The sequence below is a fragment of the Nesoenas mayeri genome, assembly GCF_963082525.1.
Source record: "Nesoenas mayeri genome assembly, chromosome: 3".
In the NCBI taxonomy this organism is placed as follows: domain Eukaryota; kingdom Metazoa; phylum Chordata; class Aves; order Columbiformes; family Columbidae; genus Nesoenas; species Nesoenas mayeri.
In genome coordinates, this window is record NC_137544.1 from 23,248,124 (window position 1) to 23,271,486 (window position 23,363).

General features: G+C 33.7%; 1 protein-coding gene across 1 annotated transcript in view; it reads right to left on the reverse strand.

The window, feature by feature from the left end:
* The window catches only part of CSMD1 (CUB and Sushi multiple domains 1), a gene marked incomplete at its 5' end in the record, with an annotated part of 1,071,510 nt that overhangs the window by 116,029 nt on the left and 932,118 nt on the right, over positions 1–23,363 (reverse strand). The window contains 5 exons of the mRNA XM_080341955.1: positions 3,739–3,927; positions 12,215–12,424; positions 15,750–15,866; positions 18,083–18,152; positions 22,866–22,984. Of these exons, the coding sequence (XP_080198081.1) occupies positions 3,739–3,927; positions 12,215–12,424; positions 15,750–15,866; positions 18,083–18,152; positions 22,866–22,984 (705 nt within the window). The remainder of the gene's footprint in view (positions 1–3,738; positions 3,928–12,214; positions 12,425–15,749; positions 15,867–18,082; positions 18,153–22,865; positions 22,985–23,363) is intronic.

The following is a 23,363-nucleotide window of genomic DNA, read 5'->3' on the forward strand; positions in this document are numbered from 1 at the left end:
CAGAAGTCTAATAGAATAAGCAATACACCCAGCTGACACTGGGCTGTTTTCAAAGATTCTTAAAAATCACAGGACACAGAAAATTAAACAGAAATAACAGGTTATATTTCACACAGGACAAAAATAACTTTAGTTTGAATTAACAAATCACTCTAAGTGAATGAAGTTATTATATTGCACTTTGTGTCATAGGTATGAAAAAACATACTCTTTGAAATGGAAAAGCATATAACCAAGTCTTTTAAACTTTCAAATGCCAACAGTAGAACACATGCTGATTTACAAATGCATGAATACCATACTATGTTCTCCCATGCCCACCCATACCAAATTCTAAATACATTATGCATGGAAGGACAGTAAATATTTTTAAAGATCCACCCAAAGGTGCTGAACCTAGTTAGTCATTTATTGACAGCTACATACGTTATGCAAAAGCAGCTATGGTATCTCATTAGGACAACCTGATTACATGGGAGTGAATTCTTACCGTATGAATATGTGACAAGTTTGACTATGATCTTGTGAGCAGAAATTAATTTAATTTTCTCTTATATATAGATTAAGCTCTTAAATGTATCTCACATCACCAGCTACACAGTGGAGAATATGAATGAGAATGGAGATGGCTTCCAAAAACATACATATTTTCATCCTGCTCAGACAGTCCTCCAGTGCCAGGCTACAACTTTGAACCTGCATTCTGCTCCTCTATTCTCCATTCAACATGCCTATACTAGAATCTGGTTGTTAACTATTTAACGCCTATTGTGGAAGTTCATTTAAACTGATCTACCTCAAGGACAACAATGCCAGTTATGAACTTGAGGATGCTCATCTTCCACCCCATGAGACAGCAAGTTTATTCATGTCATCCTTTCATCACAGAGCACAAAACCAACAAATTTGTCTTCTGAATGGGAATAAAACTCTGTAGATCCAAGGCTTGGTTTACTAGCTTAAGATGGACATCTGAATGTCCTAAAGGGTGCTAGACAGCCATATACCACAGATCTCAGATGACTCAGGGTAAGAATCTAGAAGAAAAGATCTAAGGTTCTAGCCATAGTGCTCTAGGCGACTAACAACAGCCTTATAATTATAGCAAAAAATTGCCCATGAAATCTCAGAAAGCTTCAAATTTTTAACATTTAATATAAAAAAAAATACTTTTAAAGACATTTTTTCTTTATCAGACAACTTTCATTCAAAGTTTAACTAGTAAGACAATACAGACAACAGGTCACTGCAGATACATTGACATAAAACTGCTGTGGAAGAAAACAAAATCAGGCTAAGGCGCCTGACTCGAAAAAAAGCTTAACTTAGGATAAGAAAGGAAGGAAGAAAGGAAGAAAGGAAGAAAGGAAGAAGAGTATGATCTGGAAAAAAGAAGTGTTGAATTTTGAAATTAGGGGTTTCTAAAGGATTCTAAAAGTACTTAGTGTTAAAGATTCTGCTTGGCAGTGTCTGAACATGAATTTCACAGGCTTTGGAAAGGTCCTACCGAAGTGTTAATGCTGAAGTGCTGTAATGCTACCTAGCAAAGACACTTTCGGTAGCTTCTTCTGTTGCTTTGACTGAGGAAATTAACTTATCCGAATGTTCCAAGACAAGAGATACCCCACACAGCATTTTTTTGATTAGGAAAAGGTGAAGCAGCTTATTAAACATGAAGGAAAGCTTTTATTTTAATGATGTAAAAAATAGAGAGCTTTATTATGGGCCAGGATAATGAAACAGAATGACGTGATATTGATTCCATTTCTTAACCAGTGAGGAGGCTAGAAGATTATTTCTCAAAGGTGAATGACACAATGGTTACTTTTCTTATCTATCCTCTCATTTTAACTTTAATTTATACATCTTATTCTTCTAATTTCTGTTTTACCACTACAAAAAGATCCCCAAAATATGTGCTGTAAAAGACCAACGTTTTAATTTAAAGTCTCCCATGTTTATCTTGTTAAGATACCAGTAGAACTACCTCAAATGTCAAAAGTTTAATAACAAAAAAATATTAATAAAAAAGAATGAGATATAGCTAGAAAAATCTCATACTAAAACTACAACAATAGTCAATGAACTACTAGAAAATACAATGAATTTGAAAACAATTGTCAAAGAGAACAGATTATGACTTGTATAGAAATCTAAGAATCTAGATATGGAAAACAATGAGTTTTCCCACTGATAAACATTTCAAATTGCATCTCAGAAATTTATGTTTACAAAAATTCATTTTAATTAGTAAAATAAAATGATATAGGGACAATATGGATTTGGTATCTGCAACGCTTAAGAGTGCAAAGAGTGTATGTCAACTTTAAAGGGAAGAGGGAAGAAAACATATATTCTCTGATCTTTTTAAGTCCTTCAAAGTACTTTCTTTCTCTATTTTTATGCAAGATAAGCCACATTGTAGCTAACCAGCAGAAGATATCGTAATGAGTTTTAAAAACCTGTATCATCAGGCTGCAAGATTTAGAAGGACAAAATACACTAAGATTATAATTTAGTTGAGGAATTCATATTCATATCTGTTATATAAAGACAGAAGATATTTTATCAAGTAATTATTTCATATCTTCCATATGCTCTTCAGATGTTTTTTCCCCACATTTTTTGAAATTGGCATAATTATTTCGAGACAAGATAGTTCCTATGCTTACTTCATATTCTGCTTGCAACTCTAACTGTTCTTTTCACCCTGACATTGTATTGTATATGGAACATATATTAATAATATTCTGTCATCATCCTTTACACTTTTATGTCACTCTTTAAAGGATATTGTAATACTTTACTGTATGTTTAATGTGAGGAAAATATTTCATATTTGTTTATAGTGGAGTTTTATCATGAATAGCCATGTATTTTCTTTCCAAGTATTTTCTTTCAAAACACTGATAAAGTTGAAACCCTAACCCAATCTCCTTTAGCTAAAAATATCTTCTTTAAATAGTCCTTCCTCATGTTTGATTTTTTTTCTTAGAGCTCAAAATTAAAAACTTATTAATTCACATAATACATAGAAAAATATTTTGTGAAGTGCTTTGATTTTTACTTTAAAAGCTACAGGGAGCTACAGATCACAATCAATGTCAGGTCTTATATACCTATAATAGGACTTGTAAAATATTTAAGTGTAAACCTGAAATCTCAAATCCTCCCATTCATTCGACATATAATTCAGGAGGCGCTTAAAGACAGCATCCTTGGGAATAAAAGCACATAACTGGAGTAATTAAGCATCACTTCAGCTCTATACAAAGTCTTCCCGGATTTATTATAACACCCTATATGGGACTTTGTTAAAGCCTCTGAAGATTTAAAAGAATATTAGAATTTTTCTTCTGTACTTGTATTTTTTAGATGAGAGTCCAAGCATAAACTTTGCAATGGAATATTTTATGTGTTACATTGTACACTTCCTCCGTTGCCCTCAAATCAGAAAAAAAAAAAAAAGATAATTTCTGGCAGTATCATGAGTTCTCATAATCAATACAATGGACAGATATCAATAGGAACAATAAATCACTGCTAATCAATGTGATTCTTAAAATATTGATTATTTACAAAAACACATACTATTCTGACTAAAATTGTTTATATTACACATTAGGACAGAGGTGCAGCTCTTGAATAAATGATACATTACCTACATGCACACAAACAAGTAAACAAAAATCAGAAAGTATTGTGAGTTCTGAAGCAAAGGTACTACCAGAAAGTTACCTTCGCATCTGGGGAAATGATAGTTCCAGTTCCTGTTGATTCCGTGTTGGCACGTGAGAACAGGCTGACCCCTCAAAACATATCCAGGGTAGCATTCAAATGATACTGACTGACCCACACTGTAATCTGAGTTGACTATATATCCATTCAAAAAAGGAGGAGGATCAGGGCAGTTCTGTAACTCATAAGCTGGAAGAGAATAGAAGTACTTTTTATTGCTTAGTCAGCTCTCAACACAGGATGTAAACAACAATGTAAATTCTGTAATACATTCCATTCTGTAATACATTACATAATAGGAAATACTGGACTGCCAAACTTCAGTAATAGAGAGATTAGCATGTAACAAGAAATATGTCATCCATTTGGACCATCTAGATCTTGATAAATGAATGAAAAAATTAGCTTTAGGGACAAGGCATAGGAAAGATCAAAATCTGGAACAGAATGAATTACTACCTACATCAGGAATTTAAAGAGGAAAATAAAGAAACATTTGGTGCAGGGCATGAAGATGGAATATTGTTTTAGTAGTTCACATTTAATCTTCAGATTTGAATATTATATAAATTACATCTTTATTTTTAAATAAATTTCTAGACTAAGTCTGGAAGTAATAGCTTTATAGCAGCATTTTTTTTTTAACATGATACATGGAATTAATTTATTTAATAAATAAGATGGGTATACTCAGTAGGTATGTCACTAAGTGACATAATTTTATGAGTATGTCTAGCATTTTTATAAACTCTATTTATGCTCTGTTTAATATGTTAAGTCTGAATTTAAAAAAAAAAATTGCTCTGAATGTAGCAACATTAAATCCAAAAGCTGCTCACAGTAATATTAATAATTTAATTCATCAAATTTAATAGATGACTGAAGATTAAAACTTATGACAGAAGTTTTCGAATAACTTTTTCCTATCCCGATATATAAGAAAAAATTCAATTCATTCCAAATAAGAAATAGTAAAATTATTTAGGAAAATAAATTTGTCCACAATGCCTGAAATTAAAGTATATTAATTAAAAATACATAACTATTGAATGAACATGTTCACAGTGCAATTTCTCAAATTTAAAAACACTATTTTAAAAAGAATATGCAAGTATACTTATACAATTAATGGTGGTATAAGAACTTAAGACTTTTTTTCTGATAACATTCATATATGTTTATAACGTTCTATGTGTCATCTACTAGGAATGGATGCAACTGCAGCACAACAAAATGTGGAGTTTTGCAGCACTATGAGCACTGTGAAGCAAACCAAACATTTTGAATTGAGGATAAGCATATCTATTACTACAATGGCTTATATTTATTTAAATAGCAATACTCCAGTTTCTTCATTACCTGCATCAATAAAATTGTACAATGATTTTAACAACAAATTGGCACACAATCACAATAATTGTTTAAATGTGTTTTGACATTTAAACCCTATAGGAAGTATTTTAGTAAGATACAGCAAATTTGTGCATTCATTGAAATGTTATGAAATACAAGATTTCACAACGCATTTTTTTAATAAATATTAAAACTATGCAAAATTAATCACCTAATCAAAAACATATGAAAGAATTAGTGAAAGACTATAAAGTGACTATAAAGCCACAGAACATCAGAAAGATCTCGAAAAATTACAGAAGTCTACTAGGGAAAAAGTTTGTACCAGATATATCCCCACACAAAAGGAATAATTAATGATTTATCACATTTAATGTCATTTTTTATCTTTTAAAAGACATCAAAATAAATTTAAATTTAAATATATTTAATTCATAGCATGATGAAAATTCAGAGGGAGCTTTCATTATTAACATTTACTAAGATATAACAGTAATATAAAATAAATAAAATAAAAATATTATGTATAATAATTCACAAACAACTTCACAGTGATATCAACTAACTGCTATTTAAGAAATAATTATTGAGAAAATGAATGACCGGCTTTCTCTGAGCCTTCCATTTACGGTTATGAAATACTTCTGTCAGAGGGTAAGAAAGTTCAAATAAGGGCAGTAACACGAGTCTGCTTTATACTAACACATACCATTAAGTCCAAGCTCTCAAAATACAGTAAGAGAGATGAAAAACATATTCTAGAACAAAGAATTTTGTTATTTCTTAAAAGCTAATCATTACAGTATGGACATGTCCATCCTAGAAGTCTATACTTACTATTACCAATTAGATTACTTAAGCCATTTCAGCAAGATTAAGCTAAACATATAACTTAGGTGTGCTTAAGTAGTCACTTAAAGTTAAGTTTGTACTTAATTTCTTCACTAAAGTACAGCTAATGTCATGAGTTTTTCAGTCATTGCTGATTACAGTCATGCTATGGAATAAACAGTTTTATTTTGAGAAAGTTTTATTCTTTTCCCTAATTCATTCAGTGAATCCAGAATCCAGTGACAGCAACATTACAAAACTGGGAGAGATGTAGAGGTACCATAAATATTCTGAAGCCTGCTAATAATTCAGACTCCTCTTCCACCAAATAACAAAGAATTAAGAAAAGAAAATGAAGAGTTAATAATCAGAATTAATTGCTACTGGAAAGGAAATTAAAAAAAGCTTTATTCTAGCTTAATTGTGGTGCATTAAAATTTTGTGTTAAATCTAGTAATGGCTGATTAATTTTTAATGCTATTATTACCCTGCTATCATTATTCATATAGTACTACTACAGATAATGTAATTATTATCAACATCTTTATACAAAATAGAGTACTAGAAAGATTATTTAAGTGTACAGGACATATTAAGACCACTACATTAAATTATATAAAAACCTACTTAGTGACATTATATTAAAACACAATAGATTATTCTGGATGGTCAGAGGATCTCCCAGATTTATTCTACAAGGTGCAGCACTACCTTGCCCAACAGTTACAATGACAGTGTTTTGGAACAATGAGAAGGAGTATTGGAATTTTTAAACTTTGATTGTACAACCTTTTGTGGAGACGAATACGCATGAAAAATCTCCTTCCTTTTTGGTTAATTTGTTGCAATTCAGTATTCATATGTTACACTTTAAATGCATTATAATATGGTCTTCACATTAGTCTTAAAAATTCATTTCAGAAAAAAAATTATCTCACTGATCTACATGAGAAGAAAAGACAGGAACAACTCAGGTGAAAGAGGAAATCCTGAAAGAACATGAACTTCTCTCTGTCCCTGTTATCTGTACAACATCCCTTAAAGTCACTTGGATTGTTAATAGAAAATAATGAAGCCTAACTTCTAGCCTAAATTCTAGTTAGTGTTTATTCAAAGGTGCACATGCTTTTCTCCTATTATAAATAAGGTAAACAAAACACATACAGAAACTTTTGGGGTTTTTCCAATATTTGTTTTTAGTAAGAATAGAATCTCTGCCTAAAGCAGATTACCAGAAATTTGAAGGTCAGTCAGGATTGAAAGCATTTGCACATAAACAGAGCATAGTTAAAAAAAAAAAAAAAAGAAAAAAAAAAGAAAACAAAAACAAAAACAAAAAAAAAAAAAAGAAAAAAGAAAAAAACTGAAACGTGAAGATACCTTGCATGTGATTTGTGGTTTAAAATCTATGAATGACTCATAAATTACTGGAGTAACTATAAGTCAGGTGATCCATCTGACTATGATATCATGATTTATAGGCCACTCAGGGTATATGTTTTATAGTTTTAATGAAAATACGAATTATATTCTTCTCTGCTCTTTTGATATATGCAACTATACCTGATTTAACAGAGTAATTCATTATTCAGTCATCACCATCAAATATTACCCACAAATATTACCCACAAATCCTGATGTCACACTTCACAAAATAAAGCTTTTTTACTTGTTTGGTGTTGAGCTTTAAAAAATATATATACCACTTCACAGCAGAAAACACTCTAGTGAGAGACTGAAATGCACCACAACGTAAAGGAAATCTGAGAAAAATATTTAATTCCAACACTGGTAGCAGTCAAATACTTGAATTTAAAATTATCTTGTCTTGACATTCGGCAATTATTTGTGCAATATATTTGCTATTCTAAAGATAAGAGTGTAAATCACAAAATAAACATAATCAATCTTCTGCTCCCTTGTTTTTACGATTTAAATTTATTTTCCTTCTTACATTAACACTAGAGTGACTTATTGCCTTCGCAAGTGCCACATGCATCTATAGAACTTCAACATGGAAATAATTACTTTACAGAAAAACTGTATTAGCAGAGAGGAGAGCATGCAAACACTCAAATGTTAGGAAAGCTCACAATTAAGGCTACTTAATACTTTCATTACTTATTGTACATTCCTCTACTATCATGCTGCATATAACTACAGACTCAAGAACAAAATCCATTTTTCAGACTAGACTAGACTAGACCAGCATGGTTAGCATTGGTAGGGACCTTTAAAGACCATCTAGTTCCAACTCCCTGTCATGGTGTCATGGTTTAACCCGAGCTAGCAATACAACCACCATAGCCACTTACTCAGCCCCCTTCCCATCCTCCAAAGAGGGAAGAGGATCAAAAGGGAAGGGAGAAACCTGGATTGAGACAAGCACAGTTTAATAAAATAACAAAATGCTATACACTACTAGCAAATACATATATATAATAAAAATAGAATATAAAATAAAAGACACTCGGTGCAGTTCCTCATGAACTCCATCCCCACTGAGCAGCCAGTTCCAGGAAACAGCACCTGGTCACAACAGTCAGTCCCGGAGAGAGAAAAGAAGAAAAAGGCAGAAAGGCCCAGAGGCCTCTGGAAATGGCAGGATAGCAAAAGCCAATCTAAAGAAAGTTCTGAACAGAACTCCACTGGCTCCAACAAAGAGAGTAAAGCAAATGAAGAAGCAAGAGACAGCGACCAGAAGATTCTGAGCCTCCTTAAATATGAATCATGACATTAATGGAATGGAATACTCTTATTGGTCAGTCTGGATGTCAGTAAAGCTCTGCCCCATCCATGCCCCTCTTCCTCAATGCCTCACACCTGTGGGCAGAGCACTCAAAATGTCCTTGGCTCTCAAACCAGAGCAACTAAAAACACTAACTCTGTCCTGGGGTACTATCTCTTGTTCTCAAGCTAAGTCCAAATAATGATTATGCTAGCTATGAAGAAGAAAGGTTTCTAACTGCATGAAGAAAATTAATTCATTTTCAGTCAAACTAATAAACATGGGCATGGACATATTTCACTAGAACAGGTTGCTCAAAGTCCTGTCCAACCTGACTTTGAACACTTCCACAGATGGCACAGGCACAACTTTGTTGGATAACCTGTTCCACTGTTTCACCTCCCTCATCTTAAAATATTTCTTCCTTGTGTCCAATCTAAACCTACCCTCCCTCAGTTTAAAAGTGTTGCCCCTTGTCTCATCACTAAAGGCGTTGATAAAAAGTCTCTCTTTCCTACAATCCTCCTTCAAGACTTGAAAGGCCAGAATAAAGTCTATCTGGAACCTTCTCTTCTCCAGACTGAACAATCCCAACTCTCTCAGCCTTTCTTCATCAGAGAAGTGTTCCAGCCCTCTGATTATTTTTGTAGCCCTCCTTTGGATCCACTCTACCAGGTCCACATATTTCTTGTGCTGGGAGCACCAGAGCTGGATGCAGTACTCCAGATGTGGTGTCACGAGAGAGACTTCCTGGCCACACTTGTTTTTATGTAAGCCCAAGATACAATTTGCTGCTGCCTGCGATAGGACTGGCATGCTGGAATCTCACTTTAAAGTCTTTAAAGGCATCAAAGAATATCATTTTTCCAGATTCAGTGAGTCATGAGTAGAGTCAAAAAACATAGCTTAATAGCATGTTCAAGTCATGTTGTGTATGTGTTTTCTGAAACATGTTGCTCTCCCAGAACAAGGTGATATTCTTACCTCATATTCAGCTTTATGCAACATGGAAACTCAGACCAGATCAAAAATGCTCTTAGACTTCCAGTAGTAGGAACTATGATTCCCCTCATAAAAATAACACATACAAAAAAGGAATTTATCTGCTTCCCTTAAAGAAGCTATAGTCCTAAAGGGAAAGCTATGTGGAAAAAAGATACTTCAGAAATATTAAAAGGCTGAGGTAATTGTCATAATGTAGCCAGGGATTAAAAACCACAAATACTTCTTAAGAACTTTTAGACTAATCATATTCTTCTGTGTACTAAATTCTGTTATAAATCTCTCAGATGGCATGAAAGCCATTTATTTATTTTAACTTAGCATATATCTCGAGACATTCCAGCTACATGTATTACATGAATTTGGCTTGCCAAACAAATTTCTTTGGCAGTTCTTCTTCCCCTCAGAACTAGTGTGCACAGGCTGTTTACCTCTCAAATACTAAAATTTGACAGATATGAGAGTTTCAGAAACTCAAGATTGCCAGTCAAATGCAATTTAGAAATGTTCTTCTAAGTATTTCTGGTTGCTTCCTGTCTTTGCTGCTTTTCGTAGGTGGCAAAATCACAACAGTGAAAACAAAGAGAGACTTTTTACAACATTTCTGGGTTTTTTTAATTAAACAGTACAATATTTATTTCAAAAACAGAAAAAGTGTAATTAAACTTAAATGCTATGATTTTAAGAATCAGGGACTTTTAAAGTCCTCCCATTATCTTACAAATAAATAAAAATTATATCTAATAAAATTTATCTTAACTGTTTCAGATAGTTCAACAGGTCATCTGTATGAGCTTCCTTCTTGCCGCAACTGGAACCAAATTCAGCAATTCAGTCCTGAACATAATGGATTACCTACCACTCCCTACATAATGCAACTGCAAAGCTGAAGTGGTAACAAAACCTGAAATCATCAGAGCATAAACCAACAAGAAGCTGACCAGCAATGGTACTCAGAGCTGTGACTTCCCTAGGGTTCTGCTAAGGAGACAAAGCTTTTTACTGCATTCAGAAATACATGGTATCCAAGTGATTCAGGTTATATATTCAAATCCTGTGCTGTGAGAATTCACAGGCTAGTGCACATGAAGCAGCACTAGCTTCTTGCAAGCATAGGTAGGAAATATTTTACTGTTCTCAGTGTGCATACACTTTTCTTTCTCCCCAAAATAATGTGCTCAGAAAACAATTCCAGACTATACTAAGTTTAAATCTTGTAAGGATTTTCCCATCTTCAGAAAGTCAGTAGAAATAGCATGATTAATCTATAATTCATTATACAATATCCATATTCTTTGCTTTCCCCTGAGAGGAGTGGTTATCAAAAAGCCTTACCCTTCATAAAATGATAAGATATGTAGAAAACTTCATTTTTTATTGCATGGAAGTTTGCTTGAATAAGCATGTCCATTAACAATATCCCTTAAAATTATTTTTTAAAAAATATTCAGTATAATTTTTTTTCTCACTAATTCTTTGCAAAATTTCATTTGTATGGGATACAGCTGCTTGCACTGCTACACAATCTAATTTTACATACAACCTTTACTTAGTCCTGACAACTAAACAATGTTTTTAATCTTGGCTCCCAAGTTTTCTTGCTTTTATTGTTCCTTTCCTCTTCCCCTCATCCCACTAGGGGTAAGAGGGAAGTGAGTGAGCAGCTGTGGGGTGCTTGGCTGCCCACTGGGATTAAGCCCAAACACATACATGTTTATCCAAATATCTGGGCGTATATACATATATATGAAAACCCAAACAAGTCATTTAAATTAAAAGCCTAGAATAAGGTGGCATGAATGATCTTCACTGAAGTTAGATGAGAATTCGAGCAGCCTATCCATTTTGTTAAGCTGTTCAGACTCTGCAATGGGGCTCAACAGTTTTTGGTAAGACTATTTTAACATTTTAGAAATATGCATCAATTAATGAGGTGTTATTGCCACTAATAGGGGAAAATTAGAAAAACAAAACAACAATAACAGAAACACAAACAAACAAACCACAAACAATGAAGATGAAGAAAAGCCAATAGCAGAAGACCACAAAAAGTTCACATGTTCAAATACCCAATATGTATATTTGAAAATACAGATACAGAATATGTGTTATCTGAAATTTTCTTTTACTGTTAATTTTCACGTAAGACTAGTCTAAAAAAGTATAACAAAATAATTACAGAAATCTTCACTTGTATACTTAAAATAGCTCATACTATATTTTGAAATTCTCATTAATTACATTAAATACAACAAGATTATATACATTGGAAAATAAGACAGTGAATATTAACAGTAACACTACACCGTAATGGGATGGAAAAGGGTATCAGCTATGTGACCTTTGACAAATGACATTACCTTGACTTCAGGCTTTTACATCATTAAAACAAATATTCCAATACAATACAATTCCAGTTGTAGAAAAGTTCAGCCTATTGATTTAAACAATCTAGAGATTTAAAAATGCTAGGTAGTACACGCCTAAAATATTTTTTAAAATTAATTTTTTTTTTTATTATTATTTCTAAACATAAAGTTCATGCTGCAAGTTCCTACTTACCTTGGTATATCAACTTAAATCCTTGTCTGTTTTCTGAGTGATCACTGTAAAAATGGACAAGAGTTTCATGAGTAGTACTTAGCAAGGGTGATGGGAGTTCCATTCCACTAAACTGGCCAATCATAGTGCTGGTGTGGTAAGGTCCATTCTGAATTTCAAGGAAATCATGATTTGCTTCAGTAGAAAAATTTAGAAACTGAATGTGTGCACCTGCATCATCAAGAAAGAAAGAAAAATTTAAAATAGAATTTGTATAACTTGTGTTGCTTAATACTACAACACGCTAAAAACCAACAACAACAACAACAACAAAAACCACACAACCTCAATAATTTTTATAGGCACAATATTTATATTTTAGTCACCATTCAAGGTATGATGCTTAAATTAAGGAAACAGTCACTAAGTATTTCAAGTTTGGAGCTTCTAATTTTTTGGTCCCTAATAAATATTGTAATCGTGCATCAAGGTACAAATGAAACAAAGTCACGAAGACAACAACAAAATATTTGTCAGGTTCCTAAATCAGCCAACAGAAACACTCAAGGGAGGGGGATGTCACAAATAGTTCCAGCTATTCACTCTACCTTATTTTCCATGACCCAAGTAACCTACATATGCCTCCTCTTCCCTGCAGCTTCACAAGTAACCTACATATGCCTCCTCTTCCCTGCAGCTTCAGCCAGTGAGTCTTTAGAGTCATTATGCTCTGTATGCAGCACTACAAGATGCACTGAATTCCAGGTTGGTGACAGGCACTTAATCAGGATCATTTACCACAAAGCCTCTCTGGAAGTCTGGTGGATGAACCAGGACTTTCCCACAAAATGAAAGGGAGAGAGACAACTCCCAAAATGCTGAGCACTTGGAAGTATAATATAAGCATAATCTCATGGGAAGAGCTGTTTTTAAGTTCTGGCACTGTTTCATGAGGACTAAGGACTTGAAATTCAGGCTTCTCAAACTATATGTATATATAATACCAAAAGAGGAATGAGGGATGAACCCCTGGTTCGAAAGGCAAGTCATACAAAGTAACTTGCAACCACACTGCTTGAGCCTAATCTTGCTCTGTTAGACTACGTAGAACTAGCTGGAATGGAATAATACAGCATTACAGAATGATAAAACACAGTAATGTGAAATATACAATGCCTTAACTCTCTGCCTGGCATTCTTAAATAGCAGTGGAGACATATTCTTCATTCCAGGAGAGTACCTTATAGATCAATCGCCAGGGTAAGTAATTCACTCAGTTTTGCTTTATAGTTCCTTTCTTTGCATCTGTGGTTTGATATTCAATTATTTGTATAAAAGTGGTTTTTTTATTTTGCTACAGGAGAAACTAAGAAAATTACCAAATAAATTGATTGTTACCAAGCACTCATAAGGATATAGGTTATTTAGCTCTAGTACCTTCTTTGACCTATGCAGAGTGAAAGATATGAAAAACAAGTGTTTCAGCTGCTGAATACAAAAAATTGTTATAATGCTGTCAATGGAGAGTTGCATACAGAACATCAAAGTCTCAATATCAGCCATGTCTTGTATAGTATCTGATACAGTTAGTCTGACTTGAGTAAAGTCACTAATTTTACGATGTTCGCAGGGTTTAAGATGAGGTAGGACACCAAACAGCTCTGAAAAATCTTCAGTATTCAAGTGATTCCTACCAGAGATTGGATGTCATACTTTGGGACATGTTTCGTTCCTACAATCTTATTGTTGGACTTTGCTTAAGGACACCTTAAGAATATAATGGGCTTCATTCAGTTACAAGTTTGAATAAATAGATGGGAATAAAGGAATACTTACTGAGAGATGAAGTCACTATCAGGTTAGTTATTTCAGTGGAATTTGACCATGTTCATGAGTGTCCTTTGGATCAATTTTTGTGCACAGTGCTAAACTCTAACTCAATCAGTACTACATTAAAATCCTTCAAAGAAAAAAATCCTGGAGTATTTTTCAAGTTTGGATTTTTTTTCTATGTTTCACTGATTTAAAATATTTATTTTGAAACAATGGAATGAATGTAGAAAAACAACTCTTAGGTAGACAAATTTATACTTGTAACTAAAATAGTATCCAAGATTTTGTAGTGGAAGTTCTCTGTGAACTATCACGTCAATCACAAAGTTTAAACCTGGTATAAAGATATTATCTGTGGATTATGTGATGCATACTTTGGCAAAAAGATCCATGTAGCAACTTAATGGTAAAAAATGTACTCTTCCAGTACTTTTGAAAGCAATGATAGATCAATGCTATTAATACCCTGTATCTGTTAAATCCCTTGCCAAGTAAAATAATGATCTTTAATATTTATAGGATTACCACTATCGGAGACTTTCTGAGAAGTGAGAACGATAATAACAGGATACAAGACAGTCGTGTTTAATTAATACATGGAACATTGTCTACATGGAAAGGCTTAAAGAAAAAGAGCAAGTCTGAGAAATATGAAGGACTGGTTTCAAAGGGCAGTGTTTTAGTAGGCTAATTAGGATGACATCACTACAGAACAATTGCTTACCAGTTGTATTTTCTGCAAATATAGCTTTAGAATGCCAAAATTAGCGAAGGATGTCCAGTCTATGGTCATCCTAAGGCTATAAGAATATCCAAGGCTAATAAAGCTACCCATAACTATGATGAATCAGTTTTACCAAGTACACACTGATAAGGGGCACTACTCTAAATGGTAGCACAGTATTTCTACAAATTTACTTAGTAAAATACACTTTATGTAAGTAGTATACCTTACTACAGAAATCCAAACTATGAATGCAATGGAAAGCAGAGAAAATAAATTCATTTCCAGAGATGAGTATAGTGAATTTAATAATAAGCTTTTAAAATTAATTTTCTTACTTAAGCACTGGCACTTAATTCACAATACGGGTCATAATGTTTCACAGCAAGAAAAGTTACTCCTCTTGTACTTGTGATAATGATAGAAGATTGTGTCTTATACAGCTCTTATTAACCATTATTACCTTCTCTATCTAATTATTATTTATTTGTGAAAATATTTTCTATATGACAATAGATTTAATGCAAACCTAGAAAGTTTCTAAGTTGGCAACTGTTAACTGGCATGTGGAATATAGTTTTTAAATGTTTTTAATCAAACTCATAATGCTGGAAATAAGATTTTGTCCATTTTCATAGAACATAAAAAATACTGCTAAAAACTCACTTGGGAGACAATGGAAGGACATTAAACAGAAGACTACTAATTAATTTAGAAGTTAAATTATCTATTTCATCTGACATATCTTCATGCAGCAGATTTCCTTTGGTCTGAAATCAGTTTCCAGACTTCCAAATTTACAAATAACAAGTTGCTTTGACAAAGGTATCTTTTAAACTGCCAACCATTTTCAAATCAAAAGGTAGCGCATAATTATATAAGGGGTTCACAATAAATTCACTGAATAAAATCTATTTCATGCCGGAAAATAGAATATTCTTATCTATATTAAAATCTGATTATTACAAATAATTGCTCTTCAAATGTAAGTTTACTTACCATATCCAATAGGCAATAAAATTTTCCATGTACAGTCTAAGTTGCTAGGGTAATTTCCAGGAAAACCAGGGCTCAGGATCACACCACCCATGTTTGTCAGTGTTCCACCACATTTAGCTTTTAAAAATATAAAGAAAGTCACTGTATCTTTTAATTGTGTTATTTCATAATAATTACTAATTTTATCCTCATGACGCAGTAGCAGTGAAATTTATCACAGTCAGAACATTCCCCATCAAGCAGGAAAAAAAAAATAAGTTAGGACAAACTGTTTACTTAATGCCATATGTTAAATGCTATTTTACTAGAAATGTATAGTTGCACATATATATACTGGGTAACTCATTGTCTTAGCTTGCCAATTACAATTACAGTTAAAATTGTCTGGTACTATGCTGAGATAGGTTTTATAATCAGAGGAACAAATTTAGAATCTAATTTAATTATGACACCAATCCATGATTCAGTTGCAGGTGTGCTAGTTAATATAGCTAAATACACACTTGAATTTGAAAACAATCAAACAAAAATAAACCCACCACAGTTATTTATTTATTTCAGGAAGAGGACAGACTATTCGCATAACAGAATTATTCTTTGCTTACTATCTGTATGCTATTCTTCAGCAAATTAATGTGTTTGGAGATTGAAAAGCCATTTGCATCATTTAGGATGACATAAAGCTAAACTACAAATACGTTAAGCAACTTGTGAAGAAGTGCCTGAATTTACACCTTCACTAGGACCATAGTATGAAGGAAGAGTAATTTCAAGATATTAAATAAAAGTCTTGTAATTTTTATTTATTATTTGAGGAATCACTACTTTAATGCCTATGAATCATCATGCCATGTGTTACACTAACATATGATCTGGTAACAGAATTGAGATACTATGAATTGTGATAACTGTACTGAAAAAAATGCAAATAATCTAGTGATTAGATGACACAAGAAATGGAATCAAAATAGGACAAGCTCCACTAAAAAGCTGAGAAATAAGTCTTAAACTTCTCAAATATCTCTACCTCTCTGCAATGTTAAATACATTATTTAGTGAAAAGTACAGATCTTGGTCTGGATTTCTAGAAAAATCAATATTTTAAAGCTTGGAGTTGGGGCAGGGATGTGAGTTTGTGTCATATTTTAAGGCTTTCTTTGTTTTTCTGGGAGTATTTTGGCTTCTAGGACAACAATATTTCATGAGCTAAAGGAAAAAAAAAAATAAATGAGCATGTTGCTTGCAGATAGCAGCTATATTTAATATACAAGGTGATAAATAAGATTAGCACAAAAAGTCCCCACCCAAACCCCAAAATACACCTTCCTGAATAAATTTTCCATTTCTGAAATTTATTTGAATAGAGTACACTACTTTCATATTAATCAGAAGTGACTGCTTCTGTTGAAGTTGACAATAGAAAATAATATATAGACTCAACTTGACAAGGAATATTTAAAACCATTTCACGTTAATATTGCTAGAGATCATCCCAACCTTCTAAATTCCTCATAGATATGAAGCTAAAAGGAATGGCTTTTGCTGACTAAATATTAAAGATAAAAGCATTCACTGAAGAATGTATTTCGAAGATGAAGTGACAAAATGATATGATGGAGCTATGCTTCTCTCCTTCCATTCCAGCTTTTCCTTGAAATTAACATGCCAGAAGACACCAGAATCTTGACTCAAACTTTGTGTAATCAAGAAACAATACAGTAGAACAGGATTATTATCTACACAGTGAAAACTCAGATCTGTTGGTAAGGTTTTAGTGTGTTTAAAAGGGAAACTCTTTTTAGCTTTGCTTTTTAACTCAGCTTTGTTTAACGGCTTTCTCAGCTGAAAACAGCCAGCCTTTTCTGCATCCCTAAAACTCTTTTTCATTCCACCACCCCTGAAGGGTTGCCTTCAGAGCTGCTCTCCACTGTGGACAGACTGCCTGCTTGTTTGAGAAGTTTCTTTAGCTTCCTGTGTGACCTCCCTTTTTTTTTTTTTTTTTTTTTTGAGAAGGTTCTCCAAGCTGAGCATGCTGCAAAAGGAATGTGTTAAATTTCCCTCATTCAGCCTGATTCAAAGTAGAGTATTCAGGACAAGCTAAACAATGGTTAACATCTAGGTTTCCTCCTTTGCCCACTCTCACAAATTTTTTTTAAATAACATGTACACTACGTATAAAGAATTTTTTTTGGTAATTTTTCCATATTTCATATATAGAAATGGAAACTCAAAAAAAGTTTTGAATTAAACAGAATTAGTGAAGGAACAATAGGCATGACAAAGTTTCTTCTGACTGATGTTCAGAACACACTGAAATAAATAGGTATCCATACCAATGCAGAGAGGTGATGGATAGTTCCAGCGTCGAACTGTTCCTGGCATACAAGAAATATGAGAACGACCCTGTTTGGAAAGAACAAAATATTAGATTACAGATACTCATTATGGGACTAATCAGAAAGACAGAGCTACAGAGGACCTCCTGGATCATTTTATCTGTGTCTTTTCTTATATCAACCAATCGCATCATAACTACTTTTATGAATCTGTTGAACTCTATTTTCAAACATTTCAGGTTGTATGTTCTTATTTTCCACTGAATAAATGCTCTAAAACACTCTTTCTTTGATAACTTGAAAACCTCTTCGTATTTTTGAGTAAATATAAGGTTGATTACAACAGAGGAGTAGCTGACTGCATGCATTCATATGGTCAAATTGGTTCACTCCCTGTTTCAATTCTAGGGTTCTCATCCACAGCATAAGCATACTAGTTCATTTTCAGGCTGCAACCTGAAGTGAATCAGCCATTGCTCTGAGTGAGTAGCACTGACCCAGAGAGGAATTTGTTCCATATCTGCTTGCAACAGATGGTATGGATGTGGACCAAGCTAAGACAGTCATCCACAATTACCAGCGGACCTTGAACTCTCACATGGCCTCACAACATTACCCACTGCATACATGCAACCTCATGGCAGACAGCTATAAAAGTACAAGTGCCCCTTTATTCAACTGTCATGTTTAATTTACTCTGCCTGTTTTTATGAAACATCACAAGAAACAAACAAAATCATGTGGTAGCTGGAAGTGACCTGCAAAACCTTTTTCCATATACTTCAGGGTGGCTGCTCAGGATCAACTGCAAAATGCTGACAACTTTGCTTGCACTGGTAGTAGTTCAAGCTGAAAACTTAAAAGTATCACAAATGAAAGGGGTTTGCTTGTTTGTTTGCTTGTTTTTGTTTGTTGTTGATGTTGTTTTGTTTTGTTTTTTTTAATTCTGACCTCTGAGGAACTCAAGTTATGCACCCTTCTGTTGGAATGTGAAAACTGGAAGGAGTGTAAAAGTCTGATATAAAGATTAAGCCAATTCATAATAATTCAATAAAATATTTTTACAGCAAACTTTTTATTCTAAAAGAAAAATGTGCATGCATTTATTGTATCCTCTTACTCACTTGCAAAATGGATACGGTTTTGAATAATTTGCTTAGTGCAATATTCCCTATTTTATTTTATTCTCTTTTCCTAGTATTCTAAGATTGCATGTCTCTGATGTGACTTGGGGGGAAGCCATAATTTAAGTAGCACAGTCAGGAAAAAAAGTAAAATGGCCTATAAAAGATCTTTTGAAAAATAAAATGAAATGATTCCTCTGGCTTCAAGCCTCTTCCCAACAAGAGCACACTCTGATTTCAGTCTTTTAAAGTCCCCTCCTGGGTGGAGACACTTAATCCTACAGCTAGCAATTACCTTTCTTATGCATCTCCAGGTAGTAGTTTGAGCTCTATGACTTTTCTGATAAGTTGCAATTATAAACTAATCCACACCTGATTGTTATTGCTAGCTGTGAATATGTTCTGTGAAGACTGAGGGTAAATTCACGGAGTGACAAAAAAAAAAGGATTTGAAAAGTTATGCTGATCTATACTTGTTGAATAGAAAACATACTGTGCTTCGTAGAACCTTATTTTCATTACTATTTCTTTTTCATTTAAAGCCATTTTTACTTGTCCTGTCTGAGTAATATACTATACATTAATGTCCACGCAGTCCATAGAAATCCGCATTAATATTTTGAAAACTGAATTTGGATATGGAAGGTCTTCTGTTTTACAATTTAGCAAAGATCATTAAACTGTTTTTTATATGTCAGACTTCAGTTAGGATTAAATTTATATAAGTATGGAAACAGAGTTAAGCGGTACAGCTAAAGAACAATATGCTATGAAATTTTAAGGAAGTATTTCTTGATAGAATCCCTGGAAATATAAAAACAAAAATGTAGTTAATCATATTCATTGACTGCAGAAAAGACCTGCACTCAGACAAAATCTATTGTGTGGTTTTGTGATAGTGATATACACATTGGATTAAAGTTTAGCATTAACACAGATCAATTGCTTTTGAGCAGGTCTCTTCCTCACAAATACATTATTGTTTTATGCTAGCATTGTATTTATGAACTCACAATTCTGACTTTTTTTCTAAGTAAAAATAGATCAAAAACATCAGTTGAGGGTTAACAATGTGTATCTTTGAAAAATTACCTATACTCATTCCAACTGCTTCCGAAGTGTTCATATTCTACTGTTATCACTTCAGTGTTTCAGCAGTACTACTTTAAGTAGGCACAGAAAATTTAGTGATGCTGTATCTTGAGGCTTTATCAATTTCTAATCTATGTCATACAAATGAATTCATCCCCTTTTTTCATATGTAAAATTCAGACGTTTCATAGTTGAAAAAGTAGAGAGAGTGTGAAATATGATTGGCAATACAAGTAGGAGTCACCACACTAAAGCTAAGAAGTTTAAAATTAGGTACTCATGTTAACTTTTTGATATCCTAATCAGTGAAGAAAAATGGCACTTTCAGAGTAAGGTGCCTCTTGTAACATAAAATCTTATTATGAATCAGCCCTTGGAGGTGTGTGGCTGTTTATCTCTGGTGTCACAATGACAGTCTAAACAGATGATTCAGATTAGATAGCTGCTTTTAGATGGAATAAATTGGATTAGATGCTATTCAGTCTCCAGAGGAAATAGTTAGTATAGGGTAAGTTTTTCACTTTTTCATATTGCACTACTGCTATAGGCCTACCCAACAATCAGATGTTTGCCTATATATATTTCAGTCTCAATAGCTCAGAAGCAGTGGCCTGGATCACAGAAATAAAGTGTTAGGCACCTATTGGCAATTATATGAACAGCAATTATATGACAGCCCCACCAGCATCAACATCAGATCCCGATCCTTCCATCATAGGTTGGAACTGAATTACAATACATAAAAAATTGCAGACAGTTTTCCTACAAATATTAAAATAAGGATCTTTCTAAAAGAAGAAAAAAAAAAATATTTAAGCTAACAACTCTTAAAATACTATTATATTTTCTGTGGTGTAATCAAGTTTAATACAGGCTGAATTCCAGACAGATTCTGCATTGAAACAGAATGTTCTGAGAGAAGGATCTGGAAGTTCGAGTGGACAAAAGGTTGACCATGAGTCAGCCATGTGGCCTTGTGGCCAAGAAGGCCAATAGTATCCTGGGCTGCATTAGGAAGCGTGTGGCCAGCAGGTCGAGGGAGGTTCTCTTCCTGCTCTACTCTGCCCTGGTGAGGCCACATCTGGAATACTGTGTCCAGTTCTGGGGTCCCCAGTTTAAAAAGGGCAAGGAATTACTGAAAATAGTCCAGCAGCGGGCTACAAAGAGGTCTGGAGCATCTTCCTTTTGAGGAAAGACTGAGAGAACTGGGACTGTTCAACCTGGAGAATGTTGACAGTGGACTTTATTTATGCTTATAAATATCTGAAGGGTATGTGTCAAGAGGATGGGACCAGGCTCAGCGGGAGATGGGACCAGTGCCCAGCGACAGAATGAGGGAAACTGACACAGACTGAAGCACAGGAGGTTCCATCTGAATATGAGAATGCCACAACCTCTCTGGGCAGCCTATTCCAGTGCTCTGGCACCCTCAAAGACAAGACTGCCCAGAGAGGTTGTGGAGTTCTCTGGAGACATTCAAAATCCTCCTGGATGCATTCCTGTGAGATCTGTTGTAGGTGAACCTGCCTTAGCAGGTGGGTTGGACTAGATGATCTCCAGAGGTCCCTTCCAACCCCAACCGTTCTGTGATTCTGTGAGTCTAGGGTTAATAATAATGATAAATTTAGCTCATTGCATACAAAGAAAGAACTGTAAGAACATATAAGCTACATCTGTACTAGTGGAAGTTCTTGGACTTGTTTTCTTGCCTTGAGGTCAAAGTACATTCTTTCGTGTATGTGCCTCCTAAACTTTTTTTCTTTCAAATTCACCTCCAAAACAAAGTGTCATGATGCAAATTGACTATCAGGACTTCTCTGATACAATGGTATGCTTTTATGTTGTCTGGAGTCACCCAGAAGATTCTGAACTCAGATGTTTTCAATGTATCGTACCAGTGGTGGAATATATGTAAATAAATTAGAGGAACTAATGAGGGAAGAAAAATGCTTTCAATCTTAGATTCACATAGTGCTGTGACATTTATAAACAGCAGTTCAACAGCGTGTCTACCATGGGAAACTAAACCAGTGTGAGAAGAGTGAACATCCTCAATCTGTGAATTAATTTGTAATATTTCTTTTGTTGAACAATTTTTAAGAGTAGATTTAGCATGAATAAAATTAGCTTTAGAAACAAAATTCTACAATTTCTGAGCAGAATATGAAATCCCATTATGTATTTCTACCATTGTGGTTAAATTTTGACCTAGAGAAACCACTTCCAAAAAAGGAAAAACAGAGTACAGTTTCAATAAGCATAGTTCCAAAATAATTTTATAGATAAAACATTTTAACCACTTTATTTTCTTGTCTATTTTGATGGTTTTTACTGCTCAATGATATGTTAATCTAAAACAAGATTTGCCAGCCCAGATTTATTGAGGGCCAGACATGCTACATATTCATAGCTTTATAATGCAGGTGTACTCACATAAGCTCTACTTCAATTTCCTCTATGGACACACTACAGACTATTCATTAAAATAGCTTTTGGGTTCATCTGTTGCCATTTTGTTACAATTATTACACAGTGTATAATTCAAAGAAAAAATAAAGAAATACCTGTAATGTATATCCCGGTTCACACTGAAATGACAAAACATCATTCACCATGTATCTGTCTCCTGATTTGATCCCATTGCTAGGAATTACTGGTTCTGGACAGGCAGCAAGACCTACAGCTGAGGAAAGTAAACACAAATATTGAAAAAACATAGACAAGTGTACAACAGCTCTTCATTGATATTCTCTGCTCTAATGAATTCTTTCCACAGCATTGTTTTTTTTAAGAGAACATTAATTAGAAAAAATACTTCAACATTAAACTAAAAGTTTGTTTAAAACACAGAAATTACAGAACTGACCTGCAGAATACAGATGGCATGACTGAAACATAAAGATTATATACTGTGACTGTACCAATTACTATGTCATGTTGCTGTCACATACTATGCCATTTCACTGTCTTCAAACAGTATGGCAATTATAATACATTAAACTCTTTTTTTTTTTTTTGTTCCTTATCCTTGTGAAGGAAATGGAGAGACACAGAGGGAATAC